Source organism: Gymnogyps californianus, chromosome 2 (assembly GCF_018139145.2).
Source record: "Gymnogyps californianus isolate 813 chromosome 2, ASM1813914v2, whole genome shotgun sequence".
Taxonomy (NCBI): Eukaryota; Metazoa; Chordata; class Aves; order Accipitriformes; family Cathartidae; genus Gymnogyps; species Gymnogyps californianus.
In genome coordinates this window covers 130094834-130119542 of record NC_059472.1, presented here as the reverse complement: position 1 = coordinate 130119542, position 24709 = coordinate 130094834, and the positions used below count along the sequence as shown (strand labels likewise).

Here is a 24709-nt window from a genome sequence, read left to right as displayed (position 1 = left end):
CTGCAATTAGATTAAACCATTTTGGCTCCAATCATTATAAAGAAAGTTCTCTTTCATCATCTGCACAGAAATGTGAAATCCTGGCACCAGTGGAGTCCTTCAGAAGGAAGTTTTGCCACAGACCACAATACAGTGGCCTCAAGATATTTTATCATAGATTTTATCGTACCTTGTAGGCCTGAAATATCGAATGCATTCAGACAAACTTTCATTATGCTGGAGAAGAGAATTTGGTCTTCATTTTCTGAAGTATGGCTTAGTTATTTGCCCATACTGTTTATACAAGAGTGGGTCTATATATCTAATTTTTAATAAAAACATAGCACACAAGTTCTTCAGTCTCTGAACAGGCAATTAAGCAAGTAGAAACTTCTGTCAATCTGAACAACTAATGAGATGGTTCCTCAGACATCTGAAAGTGTGTTTTTTCAAGCTGCAGTAGAACTTGGTTGATTCGTGCTTTACTATGCTAGACACCCCATAAGTCAAACACACAAAAATGTAGCACTCTCAGCCCACTTCTCAGCTACGATTTAATAAAAGAGCCCTGGGATTTGATCTCATATTTCTACTTTTCATTATTTTTTCAATTACATCTGCATGATACTACACTACATTAACATAAGGTGTAATAATTAAACCTGAGTATTTACAATACGCTAACGCAGGTGAAGAGTTTTTAAAATGCATGGCTAAAGTTAGGCTTTTGTGCATACATAAATTCTTAAGCTTGCAACTCTACAAGTGCAGAATACTTCATTCCAGTCTGACAAAACGCTTGTTATGTGCTCAAGGCAGGCATTCACCTCCTCAGTGAGTATTAGGTGCTTAACATTAATCATGTGCTTAAGTACACGTGACCTGGGTTTGTAGCATGATTTTCAAAAAGCCATCAACGTGTACTTGTTTCCACTTGATCTTAATCAAAGAATATTTTGCAGTGCACTATCCTTAAAAAAAGAAGCCCACCACAAAAGAGCAAGCTCTCTCTAGCCGTGGCAGTACTGAGCCAATCTGCATTGCCCAAAGAAAAAGCTGTAGCAGATTATCAAATGAATGGCGGATTTAAGGGTTCAGTCTACTCTGATTCAGCCTAACATGGAGTTCAGAAATGCCACCTGCTGCCAGAAGCCAAAGAGATTCTGATATAAATAGCAGTTCTGCTACAAATTCACATTAATTTGGCTACGGATTAATAGCACATCCATAAACAAAAAAAGTTTGAACACCTAAACTCCTCCTCCTCTCAGTCCTCAATTCATTTGTGGGGGGCACACATCCTGTTATTTTACATTTCTACTGTCCACTTTAAACTTATGAAGGAGCTTAGCTGAGCAGATCTCTTTTTCTTGCTGGATTCTGTTTAACATGCTGCTATAGCACTCTGCATAACAGCTGTCTGTGCCATATGATTACTTCATTGTTGAAAGCATAACATATGGAAACTGTACTGAAACGTTAGCTGCTTTGATACCTATGAAGAGGAATAAGCTTTTGCGTTACAAGACAACACATTTTTTAAACAACTTAAAGTAACAAAAATTAAACACACATTTAGAATCTAAACCATACTAGTTTCCGGCATGCCTGTTACTCTATTTCAATGCCCAATTCCAATGGCTGGTTACTATTGTGTTTTTGATTGCTATTACCAGCAAACAATGGGTGGTTTTCTTTCAACTTTTGCCTTCTTGGAAAAGAAAAGGGAATAGACTCAAGAGAAGGCCCTTGGGATTCCTCTATGAGTTATCCATAAAGGCAAATGCTATACAGCAGAACTGCTGGAATGATATCTCATGTCATTGAGATAATATTACTTAATAACAAGGTTTATTGGGAAAACTCATAAACTGCCACACAGTGCTTCGCTTCCCAAAACCAAAGCTTCCACAACAGACAAGGCCTTAAGGGACCAGAAGCAAGGTGGATCCTTACAGATTCATTTCTGAGTCCCAATTGCCTTTGGCAGGAGCAGAAAGGAGATCTCCAGTTGTAATACGCAGACTTTCCTCCCCTGTAAATTAGTCACCCATAGAAGGAACAATGAAGCTCTAAATTATTTCATCAGTAGCAAGAACTCTCGTTACCACAAGAAGGAAGCTGTAATTTTTTGGTCACTGTTTTGCCAGTAGTTGCATTTGAATCCTGAACAAAATCCAGCTGAATAAGATTGTCCGAGTTACAAGAATCTATTAATTTTATTGAGTAAAAGTTTATATATACACACGATTTTAATCTTAGAAGATATTCCCTAATGATGTAAATGGGACATGATTCTCTCTAATTTAGTTTGTTAATTAAACCTAAAACAACACAAAAAAATTTAAAATCATTGTAGATATTTAAGAATGCAGTCACACTAGGTATGAAAAGTACTTCTAATTACACCAGGCTCTGAAAATATACACTTAGGTGAAGACTGATTTTTTTTTGATTGAAAATATATTGAATTTCACTTTCTGTCTTTAAATCGCATATTATATAAAGTCATGGTTCAGCACTAGTATGATTTATTAGGAAAAAAAATGGCCCATTTCACATGATATGTTCTAACTGGCTGAAACAGTGCAGCTTTAGGATTACTGACATAGCTACAAAGCAGTCTTGATTTCAGTTTAAGAATATGCTCTATATATCTAAAAAACTACTCAGTTACTATAGATCTACTAAACTGTCATTCAAATAGTATCCTCAGATGGTAAATGTAGTGGTTTCTACACCAATAGTACTAACTTGAAAGGCTCATAGTTTTTTTTAAAGTCTTAAAAAAATACTGCTGTACTGAATTTTTAGGCATATTTGATTACAATATCACTGTTTAGATCTTAGATTCCTTAAAGGTTAAGGCCAATCCTACAAAGTATTTTTTACTCCAAATTAAAATTATTACTTTCATGTTTTACTAGAAAGAAAAAAAAAAGAGATTGAAAAGTTAGGTACTTTCTGTGGGTAGAAAATGGAGTCACTTTTGTAAATATTGAGACTGGGCTAGTGGAAATTTCAAGGAAGTTTGCCATATTAAGGAATGGTAAAATCTTTCAAATGCAGTCAATCAAAAATGACTGCACAAATATGACTCCCCAGAAAGGCATTTATCCTAATTAATAAGATAAACCAACAGTTAGTCACCTACTTAAATGACAGCTGCAAATCAAAACGGGACTTGCCAATTCTCTCATGGGGTCAGCTATGACCACCCATGAAAACTTCACTCTTTCATCTCCTTTACAAGTGGAAGGACTGACAGATGGCCACAGCTATTCCAGCCAACCATAGCATCCTCAATGCTCACTGCCAGGACTGGCTGCCATCCGCTGCCCAACACGATCAGGCAGTAAGTAGGTCTATAAACCTATTAAAACAGCATAAATGTTATAACTTGTAATCTATTAAAATCAAAATAAACAGGAAAGGAGGTCTGACAGCCAGTTTCTTCAGAGCAAAATGTAATGCTAATTATGAGGTTTTCAAATATTCCAGCTTTTTTTGGGGGGTGGGCAAGACTTAGGGTTGAGCCATTAAAAAGCCAGTTGGTAGTATTAAACTCTTGCTTTAGGATTTGTAAGAAGGCCAAAAACAAACAAACACAAAACAGTGGTTTCAGATGATTTTTGGCACTCCTTCAATGCCAAAGTGGCTTTATATTTTATTTTTTTTTTTTAAGTCTGAGACTCATTACTATGAATTACTTCTGTAGCTAAAATTGGGACCAGGTTATGTTAGTAATGAATTACCAACAAGTTACTATCACTGAATCTTTTTTAGAGCTTTTCAGTATGAAGAGATATCATCGTTTTCAAGGGAATGTCAATGCTCCGACTTACACTCAAAAGCCAGGAAGTTAGGGGTGGAAATTTCATCTGTGAGCCACACAGATGTATGAAAACATTTTAAAAATTAACAGCGTATGTTAAAGATGCAATGTCAGCCCCATTTTTATCCATAACTAGACTTCATTAGTTTTGTGGGTTTAAAATTGACATTTAAAAATAAAGGCAACATAAGTTTTTGTGACTTAATTGAGCGCTCCTTAAATAAAGAGATATTTCAATGTTTGCAGACTGTTAACATCTTTCCAAAATAAGCTATGTGCTGGTGCTACTTAGCTACATTTCCCTATCACCCTAAGGAGTCTGTATTGCTGATGGAAGCCATTTCTTTTGCTAAATCCCGCCTGCGAACTCTAATAAGAGCATTTAAGCCTACTAAACAAAGTCTCCCAGGAGACACTATTGTTAAAACAAAAACTGGAACAAATTTTTACAGTGAACTTTCTGCAATCATTAGAGGATGCAGGTCTTAAGAAGAAGAGAAAACTTGTTATAGGAGAAGGAACAAAAAGCCAAATGTAAGTAGAGAGCACATGCCAGTCACCCCTGAGGGAACAGAGGGGAGGTATACAAAATTAACTGCTGCATTTCTACTTCCCACCAAAACCACAAATGGGCCGTTTCAGGCGACTAACACATACAGAGTCTGCAGATAAATACATGTCTACCTCATTACCTGAGAAGAGCCTTAAAGAGCACACTTTGCTGAATATTTCTGCTTCTACATGAATAATCTCATTTACGCAGAAGAAGCTGCTATACATACGCATGCAACATTTGCAGCATGTATGTGTGTCAGCTTGGAAGCTGCTCAGCTCTGTCTGCAAATTTGGCCCGTAGTCTTTTGGCATGGATTTTTACTGCAAAATTTAACAAACATTCTCTGCAGCCAAACCACCTTGAACTGTTTCTTATCAAATTTCACAAGCTAAGTGGGTTTGCGTCTGGTCGATACATGGATGAGAGATCATTATATGAAATTACGCTTTGCTGCAAAATGACAACAGTAGCTTAACAGCATCAGGAAACAGCAGGACTTAGCTGTAAGGACATGCACAAAGGTGACTGGGATTCAGGCAGCTGCTGGCTTCACCCAAGATAACACTACCACACCTAGGAAAGCCAAGACAAGCAGCATACCTAAAGGGAGGACAGTACATGGAAAATGGAACCCAAAAGATTAGTGAGGTTCCTGCTTTCTACCTCCAACAAGAATGGCAAGCAGCTGAATAGGACACACACTGAGGGACATGCATATTTGTATGCCATCTCACCGGCCTGCAAGGCATGCTTTCTCTCTGGCATCTAAAGCAGCACCATCTTGGAGTTACACCTTGTGCAGTAACAGTAATGCCAGGCACACTGCTGAAGTTTGGTACCCTAACAAAGTAATGAACAACACGAGATAATAAAAGAGAAACTGCCATTCTGAATTTTTCTTGAATAGATTGGGTCAAAGCAATCCCATTTTATTTTTGACAAAGTATAGGTCTAAAGGAGGATGACGACAACGATTATATTTGGATTATAACAAATACTTAAAATCAACCCAGATGATGCCCTTTCAGGCAGGAGAAACAGCCTCTTTGTTTTCTTAAGTTACCACAACATACATGTTTACCTGTATTCAAAGACGAGTTAACAAGAGTTTGCTCGGAGTACAAATCAAACAGGATCGCACAGAAGGAATACAGCAATATTCTTCATTCTCACTGGATGCAGTGGAGGGTATGCCTGTAGGGCTTGAAAGTTGTGTAGGCACTGTGAGGCTGAAATGCAGGACGATTTACATACTCTAAATTGTTTCCCTGAAACAGATCTTGCCTAACTATCCTTGGTTTTATCACCTTGCTAGTCAACTGCCATATATACTTGCACTTGAGGGAAAAAGATTCACATCAGCCAATAACAGACATGTGATCTGCCTATCTAAAATTAGTCTGCTGGCCCTCCTGGGCTCCCTCTGCAGGCACTGCACCGACAGAAAGAGAAACTCAGCCACAGCATGACTCTGAGCATCTCATCTATATAAGTTAGAACCACTGTGGAGAACAAAATCCTATGCCAAGCAAACACTGGGAAAAATTCTGTAGCTATCAGAAAAATCTCAATGCTTATTTTAGGTCCAGAAAAACTTTTAAGATGACAAAAATGGAAATTCTGGGCTGAGGCTGCTGAAATGCAACTCGGGCAACTGGAAAACAAAACAAAACAAAAAAACTTCAAGAAAGAATATGTTTTTTGCTACCGGGCTGTTACAAACCCTAACCTTGGAACAGAGCTCCAACAAGGAACTTGGAACAGAGGGTGCAGAACGTGGAAGCTGGTATTATTTATAACCTGGCAGGCAGGACTCCCAGAAACTCAGTTAGCCAAAACAAGCTGATTCTCCCAACTACAGGTAAAATAACATTCTGAGTACCTTAAAAAGTTTGAAAAATATATAAATAATAAAAATAAAAGTATTTCAGTAGACAGATGCTGGCTTTTTTTCTTTAGCATTTGATGGCACGTTTCAAAGAGTACATCGCTAACCAATGTTCCTGACAGATGTGCAAAGTTATACTACCTGACCACATCATGAATTAGCCTTCTCAGGAGGAGCTGTACAAAAAGTAAAACAAAAGAAAGCAGAAATTCCTTGACATTTGTAGGATGTCAAGGAAATAAATCAGTTTGTTTCAAATAGGAGATAATTAAGAAAATAATCTAAAATTTTCTGAATTACATTAGGACTTTATCATTTAGCTGTTCTCAACATGCTTCCCTTTTTCATATCCAGGCACATACTGAACAACCAATTCATTTCAGAACTTCCAGACAGAGTGTTGCAAGGACCACTACAACTCTTCCATTTAATCATTAATACTAAAACATTAAATAGCTTATATAAAACACATGGCATAACAATTTATCAAGGCAGGGATGCTCATGTGATTTCCTACTAAGAAGAATATGTTGAGCCTATTTATTACAGAACAGAATAGATGTATTATATGCATTTAGCTTTTTAGAAGGAAATACTGGTATTTAATCTGAAGTGTATCAGAATTATCTGACATCTCTACCTAATGTAAACCAGACTGACTTGGGCCAAGAGATCTGGTTCAGCACAGCAAGCAATTTTCAGTTTCTCTAATCAGTGCAAAAAATTCCCAGGAATTTTATATCTGGGAAAACCACTGGAATACTTGTTTTTGAAGAAAACACAGATCACTTTTTTCATACATTACTTTTGTTGAACATAGTTTCCTAATGAAAGTCGTGTCTAAATGATGACAGCAGCTGAACATTGCTCCCTGTCCACTCATTTATCTATGAATTCAACCCCTCTCAAAAAAAAAAAAAAAGAAAAAAAAAGAAAAAAAAGAAAAAAAAAGGGAGGAAAGGGGCAGGGGGGAAGATGCCGATCACTTTTACTTGTATCTTAAACTGGCACTGTACCATGTACAGAGCTGTCCTACTGGCACATCAGGGGTCTTTTGCACATTTGGTATTTCTGGTAAGGTTAGTTTATTCATGTAATAATTTCAGCTGCGATTTTTAAAGCTAGTGTCCTTCTCTGCTTTAGCAGAGAGTTTGGAAACAAATGCCCAAAAACATTTTAGAGATCGCAAACCAAATGCAAATAAAAGGGCCCAAAGCTTTTCTGTTTTATTTTTAGGGGTTCTTCTTCCCAATGCCTCAGTATGTCTATTGTTCTCCAAATGTCATGTAGCAAAATTGCTAGTTTATTTGGGATAAACCAAACAGTAGGTGCTTACCTGTAGGAGTACTACTGCGAAACGAAGAGGAGGGAGTGATTGGAGGGGTGACTGGAGGAGTAAGGCTTCCACTGCTGTGGCGAGGTGGAGTAGATACATTCCCACGGGACACTGTGCTTGACAAAGTCAAAGAGAGTTTCGGCTGAATCTTCTTCTTCAAAGACTCCTGCTCACGTCGAGCTGCATCAGTCATAAATCTAGAACAAGGACAATCATGAGGATGAGAGGCTTGAAACACTGTCTGCAAGCAAGCTTTAGGTAAAGATAAAGTCAGTATTTTTCGCCCTCAGTGACCAAATGGAGCTTCCAACTCAGCCATGACAAGTTCCTCTGCAACACACATTTCAAGAATACAAACTTCTCCATCAACAGCTTTATTCCAGTGTTCAAGATCTGGGCCATTTGCTTCTGATTTCAATAGAACTTACATTAGACGTGCATCATGTGCAAACACGCAAATTTTTTTAAACTCCATCCAGAGATCAGCATTGAACACAGTATTATAATAACTATACTCAATCCTTTACAATAACTACACTCAATCCTTCTATGAAAAAGTAGCTGAGTAGCTATAACGGAGAAAAATGTTAGGGGCAATGTATTGAATCTGAAGGTCAAAGGGACAGTATGAATTACATTGTGTAGATACATGATTTCCAACTTAGGATAACCACATCCTTTTTCTAAAGGTTTTATACATAAAAGATGTTCAATTAAATTGCAATTCCTCAACTGGAGTTCCCAACTCTTGAAAACCAAATGAGGTCTCTCTGTAGAGCTTTGGTACATGCTGCTGAAGGCCTAATGCAACTCAAGGTTCATCTCTGTGGGATGCTGAGAAGGAATTCCACCAGCACGATGCAAAGCGTGCACCAGTAGTGCAGTAATTCCAGCAGTGCAACTTTTTGCATGGGATGTCTCACCTGGAATAAAAATAGCTTTTTTCACTTTTATTCTGATGCTTTCCAAAAAAAGAACAACTGAAGTGAAAAAGACCGCTTTTATTCCAAGTGCCTACACAGAGTTACACCAGAACACCTGATACTGCATTATGCCGACATTCAAAGCATCACTGCTGGCACCTGTATTAACCCTCACCTGAAAGGACTGGGGTTCCCCCACAAGGGGATCTCTGCAACTCAAACTTCATGCACTTAGCATTCAAGTGATATTTTAATCCTTTGTCTTTCCCCTCCACTGCATAAGTAGACATCTTGAAGGATTCCTAAGAAGACAGGCTAAAGTAGATCACCTTGTCCATACAGTCCTCTGTCCTTCATGCTAAAGTACAAACTACGCCTGTCAGTGAATAAAACAATAAGCACTAGCATGTGACAGAATAAAAAGTTAAGTTACACCCAGACATTTGTCTGACCAGGTTAGACAGAGTAAACCAGGTTTTAGCCAAGACACAAGCTTTACATGATGAGCTCTTGCAACCTTGGCAAACCATGAAGGGCGCATTCAGAGAGGTGAGAACGTGGTGCAGCCAGTATGCTGCACTCACCTCGGAGCCAACCGTCGCCCAGAAACTCACATTTGCAATCCAGTAAGGAAACAGAATGACAAAAATTACCAGCAATTATTTGTATTGGACTAAGTGAGGGTGACCTGGCTTTCTTTCAATAGTCACACTCTCCTCAGAGGAGCCTAGGAAAGAGAATGAGACAGACTCAGAGATAGAAGTGGCCACAGAGAACAAGCCTGTGGAGGAAATAATGAAGATACTGAGTTGTTGTATTGGGTGTAGGTGACAAGGTTTTGGTAGCGGAGGGGGCTGCAGGGCAAGAAGAGGTCAGGGGCTGCCTCGTATCAGCCACGGCTGGTTTCAGCCAGCTCCACAATGGACCCACCACATGACACAGCTGAGCCCATCAGCGAAGCTGGTGGCACCTCAATGAAAACATATTTAAGGAGGGATAGAAAATGCTGGAGGGAGAGAGGAGGAGGGAACAGAGGAGGAAGCAACAGAAGGAATGAGAGAATAACAAGGTCAGAGGAGTAGGAGGTGCTGCATGGCGGAGAGCAGATACACCCCTGGAGGCACTGCAGCCCATGGGTGACCAACATTGGAGCACAGGAAAAGAGTAACAAACAAGGGGCAGCAGAGAGAAACTGCTACAACCTGACCCCAACCCCTGCACCACTTGTTGCCTCACCAAAGGGACTGAGTGTGGCCTGCAGCGGTAGCAGGGGAGGAGAGATGTCTGGAGTGAAGTGAGCCTGGGAATGAAGGTGAGCCTGGGAAAGGAGGAAGAAAGGTAGCTTTTTTCCCCCTAAGTGTTTTAGAGTTTTTCTTTTGTTTCTCAATAACCAATACCCCAATCAGTAATTAAATATTAACGCTAGTTGGCAATAAATTAAGTCAAATTCCCCAGGTTGAGTCTGTTTTGCCCATGACAATACTTGGTAAGTGATTCCCTTTATTTCAGCCCATGAGTGTTCTCGCTCCTAATCCTATTTTCTCCCCCATCCCGCTGGGGCTGGGAGTGTGGGGGTGAGTGAGCAAGCGGCTATATGGGTACTTGGCTGCCAGCCGGGGCCAATCCATCACTCTACCAAATCTCTTGTCATGCAACAACTATATTTGCTATGTGACCAAACTGCCTGTTGTGTGACCTGACGTTCCTTATCATATGAGAAGACATGGAAGCAACCCCTGATGTATGTCCAGAATCCAACAGAGGACTAGGGTATCCACCTTTAGCTCCCGAGGAAGAACAGCAGACCCTGAGGAGAGGGAGGCAGAGGGAATACTGCCACACCAGTCATCTGGTTCACAGTTTATATCCTGCCATCGTATGAAGGATCAGGCTACAGGCTGGCTGGACAAACTTGTGCAGACCGCAGTACCACAACAATTGCACTGAACGTGACCATCAGGTCACACTGGGTCTCACAGCAATACATAATATGTGCCACAGCATCTGCAACATGGTGCTGTAGTTGTTTCTTGGTGCATGTCCAGTTTCTTCTCTGGGCCTCAACCAACAGTTTAAATTAATATGAATCACTATATTCATTTAGGGGCCGTAGAAACCCAGCATTTTGTGACTGCTTGCAACACATAGGCTGTTTGGGTGGAAGCTGGGTAGATTCTACTGGCTGCGTGTCCAGACCTGACTGCACTTATGGAGAGACCTCTGAGGAAAAACAGCTCCTGTGGAACAGTAAGGGGTGCATAGGGAAGGGGAAGAGAGAAAGAAAAAGATGGGGTTTTAGGCATCTGTGCCAAATACGAAAGAAAAATTTGGCCTAGATATAAAAAAACCAGCTCTTTTTCAAAAGAGATTTGTGTACTTTAACACAGCCTGAAAACACTGTGGCATAAAATTTTAAGTACCATTAGAGCAATAAAGATGTATCCTGTCCATCCATACCATGAAGGCATTAATAAGTGGATCTTTGCCATGATACATAACATCAACACACAATCCACAGACATTAATAAACAGGTATATGACATGACAGCTTATCTTCTTTGAACAGAGACAATATATCATGTCAAACCCAGATATGGCATTTTTATGAAGTTAATATTTAAAAAGCAGATATCCATAGTAACAGTTCAGTTTTAAATTTCTCTTCTCTAAATAACTGCGATATTATTGACAAAACAGTCCCCAAATAGAAGTCTAAATTTCATTCAAGAAAAAAAGAAGTAAAATTAATAAAATGGGCATTCAGTACACATCTGCTTTCCTCTAACTAGGAAACGTCTAATTCACTATTTTTGGAATTTGTACTATGATGTATGCTTGCTTCTGGATGGGAAGCCTTATTCCTTAAAAAAATGTTATGGCAACATTATAAATCCTTGAAAACTTGGAAGATAACCTCAAGTGTGAGATATTAAAAGCAGCAGCATGAACGCTGCTATTTAATAAACTCAGCCACAAATAACAATGTTAAAATAATATTGAGGTATAACCAGTCTGGTTGAAGTCCATAAAAATCAGGAAAATTTGAAGTTATAGCTGAAACTTCTCCCTGTCCTGTTAACTCGCTCCCATTTGGGCTAAGCATGTTGGGTATATTCCAAAACGTCATTTGTTGCCTACACTGTGAACCTGAGAGAAATGGAAGGCAGAGTCTGTTGAGAAGTTCAGTTCCTGATATCTCAAGTATGGAATTAACTTTTTCAGATCCAAATAGTCCCATACATGTTTGCTGAAGCACTGGCAGTGCCATGGTTTTGAAAAGGAAACTTGTCTAAATGGATTAAAATAAAACATTGTTCAGTATTTTAACTGAAATGCAGTATTATACTTGTGCCTAACTATGGTGGTGTTCTTCAAAGCTTACAATATAAGCGTTTTAATGATGGGTATGGAATGACATTTCCAACTAAGGCTTTAATTTTCTTGTTGAAAGTACATTATGGTTGCAACATCAAGTGCTCAGAAATGAAACATGCTGGAATTAAGGCTGAATACTGGTCTCTAAATTACACGATTGCATACAATTTTCCCTGCCTCATTTAAATGCACAAGATGTGTGAGAAAAAGAAAATGAACTGTAACTAACAAAGGCTGCTGTAAGGCCACTTAGGTTAAATCCCATCTCCTTGCTTAACAGTCTTTCTCACCATCTTCAGATCCATCTCCTTGCTGAGCAAATCTACCTCTGCTATTTTCAACTCTTATTCTTAACTCCATAACCCTGCCCCTCCAGTTCCACCACTACGCAGATTTTAGTCATCTTCCCTGTTGCACAGGATTGTGTTTACACCTCATAAGCCTCTCTCTCCAAATCCAATATACCACATAGGCACAGTGAAACAAGGAGGATCATTCAGTTCCCAGCCATTCATCAACCCTGTTTTAACAAGCATGGGGTTTGTGTGCTTTCTTGCAGATGGTTCATAACGTCAGGGAGGAGCCCACTCCTTAGAAAGAAATCTCTTCTACCCCCATTTTTTCTTTCCTCACCCTTTCACCTTCCTAATAATTCAACTCCCTGCTCCAAAACACATAGGTGCAATGATTTCTGAATCAAGTGCTTGCAGCAACTTTATTAAACATGAGCAAAATATAGTCTTTCCCCCTCCTCTCATTCCCTGGAATGGTTCAAGTATTTTTATTGAAACTTTCCCAAGAAATTCAGCCTGAAGGAGACACCCAGCATGGAAAATTTCAGCCCAAACAGCTGAATGTTGGCAACATAATAAGCAACTGCAACAGTCTTATAATGGAAAGTGTTGCACAACCTTCCATATAGGTGGCAATATAATACAAACAGCATTAGCTGTTGTTACGAACATAAAAAGTCACAAAAAAGCAGAGGCGATGTTCAGATGAAAAAAAGTCTTTTCAAATCAAACCTTTGCAATGTTTATAAGTCCTGTTGCCCCCAAAAGCTTTGGAATCAAGAATGAACAGCAGAACACACTTTCCCAGAAATTTCCTTGAGCTATTAGCGTGCACCAAACTGTTTCAGGATCATGCCCCAGTATGACTCACATGATGATGTCAGAGTTAAGTTTATCATAAAACTCTTACTACATACAATTCTAAGACAGTTTAAGAGCTCTGGACTCATACACCCAGACTGAGGGTAAGGGTAGTTATAAATGTGAGTTGCAAATAAACTGAAATTTTTACTTGAGATCTCACTTGAAAGGGAAAAAACCAAACAGGTTGCCCTTCAGAATACATCTTCTCAATAATGGTCATAAGGGTATGAGGCGCCCTTTCCTCCCCTTCCTCGCTGCGGCAGCTTGCTGATGCAGGAAGTTAGCCCGGCTTGGACCAGATCTATTTCTATGTCCACAGACATTTACACAGACAGTGCATCACAGCTACCTTGTGGGATCTGAATATTAATTTGCTACATTTGGTTTCTTCATGATCTAGTCTCTAAAACATACGCAAACAGAGGAGATGATGCAATCACAAGTCTATCGTTCTTCAGTTACTGCATATGCACACCAGAGAGGGAAGGGGGATTATTCTGAGCTTGCAAAACAAGCAGATTACACTGTGGAGATGCTCAAGCCCAGGGCTGCTCCACAACACTGTCCAGTTGCACATCAGCTTAAAAAAAATGACAGCGCTGCCTGACCATAACATATATACCTTGTCCTGTGCCTCACCACTGACAAGCTCCATTAAACCACAACAGGAAAAGGTAGTGGAACAGAATTAGTTCTGACTTCTTCTCATTATCACACAGAAAATTAAGGAAAAACATTCATAGTAACATTCACCTCATATTCATGTTTGCCGAATTTGGCTAACCTGTACTGGGAAGAGCCCATCACCTTTCCCGGAACATGAGAAATCATGCTGCTGAGCTTCCACCACTTGTATTTCAGCAGACTGCTCCTTAACCCAACACTTGGTCAACTTCAAGACTGATTGGAAAGAGGAGAAAAAAATCCATGGTGCTTTATAGCAGATTTGTGCTACCTTCTGGTTGTATTATATTTAGATCAAAAGTGGTCAAACTTACTTGACAGATGGGCCACACACTAGCTTAACTTCATACTGGAAGCCTCACATTAATTCTCCTGCTACTCTTTACACCTATCAGAGCAAGGTGCTGGTTATATCTGCTTTATCTTTTCCCACTTTTGTCTCAAGATGTTTATGCAATTCTTTGTCAGTGCTGTACCAAGAGAAATAAGGAGGTGGGAATGGTAATTTTAGCTCCTAGTCTTCCTCATCACATTAGCAGTGTTTAGGGAAAAAAAAGGCTAGGATGGAAAGCACCTCTAGTTATATAGTATTTTAAAACTTCAGGAGACCTCTGCTTTGAAGAGGGATTAGGAGGATCCACTTCTCAAGGCAGGACCCATTTCAGTAGGGTGGGACTCTGTGGACCCTGAAAAGCACTAGCGAACCCCTTAGTCAGGAACTGTCCTCCACACCTTTCGCTGCCTTTATAAGCAAAGACAAAGCAACGTGGTTTGGTTTAGCTAATGCTGGGAAGAGGAGACAACTGTTAAGTTGAACTATTATTAAGTTAAGGAGAAATCTGGTGAAATCTAAATGGTGGGAGTTCAGCAGTAGGCTGTCTTGTCTCCTGGGAAGGATGAAAAGCTTTTCTCAGTTGAACTTCACAAAACTGGGCCAAAGCAAAGACAATCAATGTCCCCAGTAATGCCTTGCCACACTATGTGATAATGAGGAAATAAATATATGCGCAAGTTTCATACCATCTATTAACTCAAATTATTTGATGAACACCCTTGAGCACTCTCACATACCATTCTTTGTAGTGTGGGGAAACAGAAGTATTCTGCAGCTCTGTACAAACCTCTCCTGCTTCACAGAAACTATAAAGCATTTTTTTTCTTTAGAGATCTTCCATTACAGTTTTAGCAAAACCCTAAAAAGAAACGTCAGTGTGAAAAAGCCCCATTAAGATGTGTGCATAATCACACGTTCCTCCTATTTAGATTACAGAGTATCTGCATAGTGTTAAAACATACGATTTAACAAAACTCCCTTTTGCTTGTCTTGTTTTTTCTGATTTCACAAAAAACATCTAAAATGGAGAAGAAACAGCACAAAATAATAATCCCCTCTCAATTATTCCCCCAAACCTACATCACATTTCACAACAGGCCCTAACCAGATCAAACAAATCATTAAAGGGCATTTCTAAGTTACCGGAAAGAACAGTTTCAGCCCAATATATATTGTAGGAACACCACACATCTAAGTTGGACTTCAGCATGCACATTCATCTGAGAACAGGTCTTACAAAGGAATTCAGTGTTCATTCTCAGTACCAGACTCATCTATTGAAAGCTTTCTGTCGGTCCTAAATAAGCAATATTTATGACAAACTGATGAGTATCTTAGAAAGACAGGACAGAGTCAGATTTCTTTTTATTATTAGTTTTAGGAATAATTTATTGCTGGTACAATTCTTTCATTTCCATTATTCAACCTGTTTTCTCAAGATGTAAAAATATTATCACCACAAAATCAGCTATAGTGTAATGCACATTCTTCTGAATATGTGCATCTTCAACAGAGGTAGTAGGGATTATTAGGATGCACACGTACCTTAAAAAAACCAGTTAAAAGCAGACTTTGTATTGCATTTCTGCCTCATCACTGAAAAGACTCGAACACAACATGCAGTCATACTCATATTGCTGTCAGTAGACTCAAGGCTGCAACCTTAGGAAATCTGTTCAATATGAGCAAGAGTTCAGTGGGTTTACTTTAATTGCCTGTTCTTCACACATTCTTAAAAGATACAATAAGACACAATAAAATATCCATCAAGTAGATATTTTGTGCTTCTAGCATGGAAAATTGATTCAGAAGATTGAGTAATTTCATATTTAAACATATGTCAGTGGAGCTAATGGACGGTGATATGCCAAATAATCTATTATCACTCAAACGGAATAAAAATAAACCATCCCAAACCATATACTTGCCTACAGTAAAGCATGTGTGTTTATTCACTGTTGCTCAATACAAGCAGTGTTAAAAGTACTGGAAACGAATTTAGTATCTCTCTTGATTCCGGGAATATGCACACAAAAACATCAGTGTGAATTGCGTTTCATATTTAGGTTAACATAAATCCGAAACACTGGACATAAGCCCTACCTTCCCATTACATATTTATTTAATATGTTATATACTTACATATTTAATATATTTATTTTAGTATTTTCTGCTTGGGAAGGAGGTCTTTTTCTTCTATGTTTTTGGTTTTTTTCCCCCTTTATTCTGTTAGTACCATGCTTACACTTATTGTACGATATCTACTTGTCACGGAGCAGCAAAGTAATCTTTAATTTAAAATTAAAAATCAGTGTTGTATGTTCCCCCCACCATAAAAACAGCTGTTTACTTAGAAAGGAATGTTCTGTTCTGAATCTTCCAAAGAAGGATTTTTTTTTAATTTTTGTTTGTTTGTTTTTTAAACAACATGGTATTTTGGCCTTTTCTTTCTTGAATTTGCATAGGTCATGCAGCAAATGCAAAATCTAGGACTGCATTTTTTTTTTTTTTTAAATTGACAGGAAAAAAGCACACAGGATAGATAACATTAGAACAGTAATGTAATCAGGACAGATGCAGTCTTATTTTAGATATTTAATTCATAATGAAAATTCATTACTTATCCCCTAGACTGATGACAGGGACTCGAGGAGGAGCCCACACCGTCTTTCTGCCACTGTTAAAATAAACAAATGACATTCCTGTGTTTAAATGGAACAAAATTAGAGCTCACCGAAATCAATTAAGAGAGCAACAGTAATTTCCAAAACATTAGAAACATACTGCTAGTTCTCTTCCTTTCACCTCCCACTCCTTCCCCAGTTTTTTCCACCCTATTTTGAAGTAAACAAGCGAGTTTCAGAAAGGAGCTATAACTTATCTGCAACTTCAAAATTCTGTGATTTCCATGGAGTGAGAGGCAATAGTTAAGCAAAAGAGATACTTCAAGGAGGTAATTAGCAGGAAGGCAACCACTGTTTGGCATGATATTGTCACCTCTGTTACAAACAAATAAGAGTTTAAAAAGTTGTGATAACCCTCTCAAGCACATCCGATCAAAGTGCTCACTATGCTGTGCTCTGCCTCGACATCAACTTATTTCTTATCAAACTAGTTCCAGAGTTTTCCCATTGGCAAAAAAAGGAGCGTTCAGATGGTGTAAAACACTTGCAGACTTTCTCGCAGTTGGGATAGATTTTCAAAACGCTGCAGCAAACCCCTGCCTTTAGTGTAACATAGCAGTCGTCATTTCAGAAATCATCCTCCCTGCATTTACTAACAGGCTTATTAGGACATACATCAGCCTTGGCTTTGCTTACGACCATTAACGAACAAACTAGTCATCGCCTGCTGCTAACAACAGATACTTTATGGATTATTGCTTAATTAATTGTTGAATATAACTTCATGAATCCTTACATTTCAGTTCATATCCTTGTTAATATACAATAATAATGTAACGTCACACAGCCATAAAATGTTAAGAGACCAAAATGAGAATCTCAGCAGACATCAGTAACGTGAAATACAAAGGAGTATTTGTACATTTAAAGTATTTTTAAAAACACATAATTTTAAAAATGCACACTGACAGTTTTAAAATTTGCATCACATATACAAAACCCCCAAATTAATTTTCTTAGTATGAAGTTACTATAATGACTAAAGACAGTCTCACATGAAAGAGTACTGATGGTATCTTTTCAGTAATACTCTAACTTAACCTATCAGTTATTCAATTTAAATACTTTAAATATTGTTATTTTGCATTTTATGACTTATTAGACTAATCTATGCTTTCACATGAATGAAGTGCAAAATTCTTGAAGGCAGAGTAAAAATTTAACTTTTATTTTAGTGAGAGGAGAGTACGGGGGCATTAAACTGTATTTGCCTTTTTATTTGTAGAAACTGTAAACATTAATAAATTTCCAATCTCCTTGGAGAAGATGGAATTAAGCTGCTCATAGAATAAAAATAAGGGGTCTGTATCTCCTAAGTTTCACTCGAATCTCAAAATAGTTCTTATGTGGGACTAAGTAGTGTACCAGCCCTGCTCTGGCTCTCTGCACAGGCTCCAGTATTGTCAAATTGCCTAGTTCCAGTAGGACGTTTTACTTTCAGATGTGCTTAACCTAAAATATCGTATTTTTTTCCATTACTGGTCCACCCTCTTTCCTTCTTGAAGAGCTTATTATTACTATTTATGTAAAAACAATTTCTTTCACTCAGCCCTACATAGAAATAGATCTGTGTACGCATGACACTCACTTTTACTGTTGGACTTGGTTTGGTTTTATTGATGCCTCAAGGACTTTTAGCTTTAAGAAGCAGGGAGGTGAAATGTCAGATATTTTATTCCTGTAATGTTCCATTTATGTCTGGGTATTCTTGTGTCATTTCATATCGAGTTCTTCTGAGAATTCAAGTCAACACCCAAAGACAGAGTCATCAAGCAAGAATTTAAAAATAGATATTATCACAAAGCATTGCTTATTAGCTATAAGGATGTCTAATATCAATCTGCATAAATAAGCTAATCTTCAGTATTTTACACAGTAGTAGTCAAACACATTAACCAACACATTTTTCAGTTTTCCAGAAATGTTATCACATACTGTCTGCAGTGGCTCCTCCAGCAGCAGCGATACAGTAAGCAATCCAAAATATCCATTCAACAAAAATATGGTAAAAAGAAACTGTGGTAATAAGCTGCGTAATAAATTAATTCTTAAAACCTATAGATGCTGATTTTCTTTCAAATACAAAGACACCAAAGTCACTTACAATGCATTCACTGTTTGATTTTATTTTTAAAGAAACACTAAATCTGTTTGGGAGAACACTGATTCAGAATATGATCCTCCCATTGAGAAAGGGCATTCAGCTCAAAAGATGCTCTCCCAAGCTTAAAATGTAAGTGAAGATTTAGATGGAGAAGCATTTTTTAAAACTGATTTATAAATCTGCATTCAGAGCACTGGGTGGGGTAAAGCTTATAATGGAAAATTGCAGCAATCTTAACATTAGGAATGTGAAATGTCTGGTCTTAATAAACCAAATTTTTAGGCATCGTGAGTTGTTTGGAAGGATGATAGCAACTTACAAATAACCCAGCCCCACTAAAACGGCAAATTGAACATTCCCAGTCCTTCAGACTCTGCTGCAATGAGTCACACATGCGTAAAATAGCCGATAGGAAAGATTTCTCCTAAAGGCAAGAAAGTTCAGGTGAAGGTAGACAAGGGAAAGTGAAGAAGGAAGAAGATAACCATCATACATGTTTTTGCTCTTTCATACAAACGGAAGAACGAACTCTCGTTTCTATAATTACGTGCTATTTTAAAAATGAACCTTTCTACACTTTAAGCTGATTTGCCTGGAGGAACAAATGACTGACAAAGTTAACAGTTCATTATGTAATCACTGTATTAGTAGTTGGGGGGGGGAAGTACCTAAGAATCAAGAATAACTCCCGAGGTCCCATTATTCAGCTGTGAGGTTAAAAGCAGAACACTGATTTGCATTTTGAAATTTTGTCCCTTTTAGTCTCGGGGTGTGCTATTGTACCAGACCCAGGCACGTATGTGAGAGCAGTAAATCCCCCAGTTTTGCTCAGTCTAACAGAAACCATTCCCTCGCGTCCCTCGCCGGCAGCCACCCTCCCACCTCCAGCTCGGAGTGATCTGATGAAACCAGTGAAACCCTGCTAGGATGCGGAAGAAAAGGACTGACATCTGAATAACTAACAATGCGCTGCCTCTCAGGCAGACAGCAGGGAAGTTCCTTCAGCGCTGTTTGATCTGCTTCGCCAGCGTTATTGCAGAAAGCCAGTTTTTCATTAGGTAAGAAAAAAAAATCCAAAGTTGCGATGCAGCCTGCTAAGTGAGATTACAAATGCACAGTAACACAATGATTGAAGAGAAAATAGATGGTGTAATACAGAAAGGCCTAAGACTTGCAAGTGGAAAAAAGTATAAATGACTATTTTAATTAATTTCCTAATGTAAAACACAGCTGTAGTAATGTTGGCAAATATCACCTGCCTGTTTTAAGTTTGTTAAATGAAATCATGCTCTTTAATTGGGTCTTAATGTACAAAAGTATGTTTTATTTACTTTTTATTACAATATCAGTATTTTAACTTTCAGTTTGCTTGTGCAAAAGCTTTATAAATTACTTGAATCACTTAAATCTGAATACTATAATCTGCAGTTACAATGTACCAGTTTGAGTTTCAACAATTAAATGCCTTTTTTGTGGACTCCCGCTGCTATGTGAACTAGCTGTAGGCTATTAAAATAATGAGTCCGGACTGAGTCATCTGATCTCAGCCTTGGTGCAAAGCCTGAGGAAAAGGACTTAGCCCACAATTCCTAGTCTGTTTACCAGACTAAGACCAGACTGTTGGAAGCATTATCCCCGCGCTCCCTTCCCCCCTCCCGCCGCCGACTGCACTTTGCCGGGGGAAACGCGGTGTCACAGAGCCCTCTGCAGGCGGCCGACGCCCCACCGCCGGCCCGCCTCACCGGCCCGCCTCACCGGCCCGTCGCCTGCCCGCCTCCTGCTCGCCTCACAGCCGCCGGCCCGCCTCACAGCCGCCTGCCCGCCTCACCGGCCCGCCGCCTGCCCGCCTCACAGCCGCCGGCCCGCCTCACCGGCCCGCCGCCTGCCCGCCTCACAGCCGCCGGCCCACCTCACCAAAACAAACCGCCTACTTACTCGCCCTTCGTTAGGAGTCGCCTCTTCCAGAAGGGTCCGGAAAGGGCCGTAGGCCGCGTGAGGCGGGAAAGTGCTTGTCACGGGAAGGCGAAAAGTCCGCGTCAACAGCATCTGCAAATTCGAGGTGCCCCCGAGATCTCGCTTTTTCGAAGCGTGGATTTATGAAGCCACGCGACACGAGGAAAGGGGACTTGGTGGTCTAGGAGATCCCCGACAGGCCCCTTGCACCATGGCTCCTAACCACGATCAGCTTGCATGCCACAAAAATACCACAGTAGATTTGGACGCCTCAAGGATGCTTTAGATAATTTGGCCTCATGCAACTCTGTAAATGTGAAACTCTGTGTCAGTAACAGTAATGAGGAACAAACCCTAAAATCTTCACCTACTTCACCTTCAGAAACATCACCAGCAGCACCAGTCACAAAGGGAACAGCAAAAACGTCTGACCTCTCACAACCTCTAGAGGGATCCAAAAGCACCGGCATTGACTTTTTATTTTCAGCAACACAAAATACGTCTTCCTACAATGTCAGTGTATAAAATACAGACACACACACGGCATGTGCACATGGTGCTGCCTAAAGCAGTATCTACCGCAGCTCAAACTCCAGCTGGTATCCAGGGACTGATATCTTCTATATTATTTTGAAGTTGGTTCATGTGCCAAGACATACGATTTATCTACTTCCTTGATCTTCCGCAATTTTTGATGCTGTATGAATACATAAAGGGAAGATAATTAAACAGAGAGCTTTCTCTAATGAATCTCCACAGCTTTTTTTGTAGATTTACCATCATCGTTTCCACTTACCACTCTTCTGGAAAAGATCAGAGCTCTACCTTTTACACTTCTTGTTTCTTTACACTCTAATTACGTTTACATATATTATCAATCTATACTTGCATTTCTGCCTCGTTCTCCAACAACTTTGCTATACCCAAGTGATGTGCATACTCTATGCATTATCAGTATCATTCCACCACTCCTTTTGATCTCAGCCCTCTCTGTTTCACACCTCTGCTCCGGTTTAGGCCTTCTGCCCCGATTAAGAATCCATGTCCTGAATGTAAGTAGCACTGTATTGTTGTTTATACATGTGTTCATATATATACACACACACACACGCACACACACACATATACATGTATACACATACACTATTATATGCATACATATGAATTAAATATGTATATTAAACATACATGTATATTCTTTTTTCATTTTAATAGCCAAGTGAAATCACTGCTTTTGAGGGCCAAAATAATTAAATAATGAAGTTCAAAAACTTTGTGGCCAAGATAATACGGCTTTTGGAGAGCTCTTACTCATGCAGCACATACCCAACAGGATTCAGGACACACAACATAATTATCAGTTTGTGGGATTCCTGATGGTTCTCTAAGGTAAGCCCTGATGAAAGAATCTGTTTTGAGAAGACAACCACAGCATTTATATAGAGAAAGGAAATGTTCTAACCCCTGTAGTTTTAGATTTTTTTAATGTGGTTTAAACTCTAGAGAAGTTTGCAAATGTACTTTGAGAACATCTTAAAAACTCACAAACCAGAAAGTAAGAAAAGAGAAACTTAACTATTACTCAAATTTTGAAATACCGTAATAAACTGTGATCAGGTCTGAGGTGGTTTTTGAATTTCTGAGGTTGTCAATAACGAGACACAATACCACGCATGCAAAACATTCCCCTGCATCTCTTTCTGCTTCCGGAAAGGCTGGCAAACAGAGGGAATGTAGCAGAGAAAATTCAGAAATAGCCTCAAAACACTGCTACCACTATCTCCGTTCTTCAGTCAGTGCCTAAGCCATTATGCCACGGTACCTTCCAATGCATATTCAAATTCCTGTTTTATTTCAACTACCTGCAAAAAACTAGTCTAATAAAATGCTTTAAATGCAAATTTCTGCTCATCCTATGTAGATCCTAAACCACACCAACTACCTCTGTGCAAACATTAGCCATGTTTAATAGCTGACCTGACCAACTACAGCGACTTGAAACCTCTGGCCCTCTCAGCTAGCACAGTGGTTCCCACAAGCGTATGCTTAGTGGTTCCTTGATGGTCTACAAAATTATATTAAACAGCAGTTCATTGGAAGCCAGAGGGTAAAATTTGGTGCAGTTTGGTCTGAGAAAATATTGAGTGTTGACTCTGGTCTGCTGAACTGCTACACTGGAGAACCACTGTCCTGGTCGAAAGGCACAGGGCCAGGGTTTGCTCCCGCTTCTGCCCCCAGCATCATACATGAACCTCTGCGAGGGCACTGCTCAGATGCTCATCTCACCCAAAACCCTGACCTGGGCCAAGCGGCCCCTCAGCGAGGGGCAGTCCTCTCACGTCAGCAACGTCACATAGAAAGAGAGAGAGTTAAAAGGCGGACAACGAAAGAGCTTCTTGTTGCTTGCTTGTCACAAGTATTTCACAAACTTTGCTTTACATATTAACATAGTACTCTCTTTGGAGATGGGAGAACTTTTTTTTTTTTTTTTTAAATTCTTTGGGATATTGATTTTCAGATTTAATTTCATTTACTGGGACTAATAATCTCCACTCCCCTGCCCGCTCTGTCCACCTTCCAAGTCTCCTTTGGCATATTCCTACCACATAAACTATCCACCAAACACAGGGAGACTGGAGAGATACATGTCCTTTTCTTTTTTCCCCAAAACCTATGTCAAGCACCAGAGGAGTCATTTTACAACCTACAGGCCTGGAAAACAAGCTATGGACTACTGTCAGTATAACTCAGTAATAGCTACCCCGAATGCTTTTCATTCATCGATCAACATCTATGGTAAAAAAACTTAATACTTTTAGTATAGTGCACTGACACAAAACACTGCTTCTTGCAAATCTTTAAGCAAGAGCTTTTAATCTTCAAATGATTTAGTCCAAGTCCTCAAAAATGTTTTAGCTGTTTCTAAGGCCAGCTCCTTAAAATGGATTTTTTTTTCCATTTCTGTATTTATCAATCAAAAAAATTCTAAAGGCTGTTCTAGTAATAGGATCAAGGTATAGCTCAGATCATGGTTCAGAATGGATTTTTAAAACTTATTTTCTATAGAAATTATGAAAAACAATGATAATAAATATTTCACAATTTTTCTTGGAGCTGACTTCCTAGAAACTCTGACAGTTCTAATCAGTCTTTCACAAGTAGAGGGGGGACAAAGAAACATTTCAAAGAAGGAAGAAGGATTTTTTTAACATCTGCAAATGCAAAAGTTGTATGATGAACTGTCTTCCCTTAATCATTATCTTTTTCCTTCAATGCTAGTGTCCTTTTTTCGGTCCAAACTAATTTTATAGAACAGTTCTTCATTAATGGAAGCTGATTTTTACTTGAACTGCCACTTCTTTATAATAAACTCTCAGCATGACTAAAAAATATAGGAACAGTGCTTTCCAACAAATTTTACTGAAGAACTTTTAAAGCTACTGGGATTTTCTGAATCACCCAGGTAGGCTTGCCCCTTGATGCAGACCCCTTTCTATAAAGGGAAGAATTCTGAAATTGCCTTTATAGTATTTTCCTATGTGAGTTGTATGTGAACGCTCACATATAATCAACTAGGATACTTAAACTCCTCTCTACGCCCATAATAAATCATGTCTATTGTGCTGCATAATTGAGAGGAAAGAATAACAAAATCCTGTATGCGGGGTCCATACCTTTTTTTAAAGGGAAGGCTCCTAAAGGTCTGAATTTTTTAAAGGCCAAATATGAATTTAATAAAAATATGAATTTTAATGACAACTATGAAAATAAGAGTAATAAAAGTTATCAATTTAAATGCAAAAAAAAAAAATCTTACATTGATTTTGGTATTTGTCCAAAAGCCCTATTTGTCCCCTAAAACCAAACAGATTCAGTGAATTTTTCAGTAGCTGTGGAGTAA

The 24709-nt window shown here is 39.0% G+C and overlaps 1 protein-coding gene across 1 annotated transcript in view; it reads right to left on the bottom strand.

The window, feature by feature from the left end:
• JAZF1 (JAZF zinc finger 1) overlaps positions 1-24709 on the bottom strand; it is a 201061-nt gene that overhangs the window by 23809 nt on the left and 152543 nt on the right. The window contains exon 3 of the mRNA XM_050891630.1: positions 7595-7791. Coding sequence (XP_050747587.1) covers positions 7595-7791 — 197 coding nt within the window. The remainder of the gene's footprint in view (positions 1-7594; positions 7792-24709) is intronic.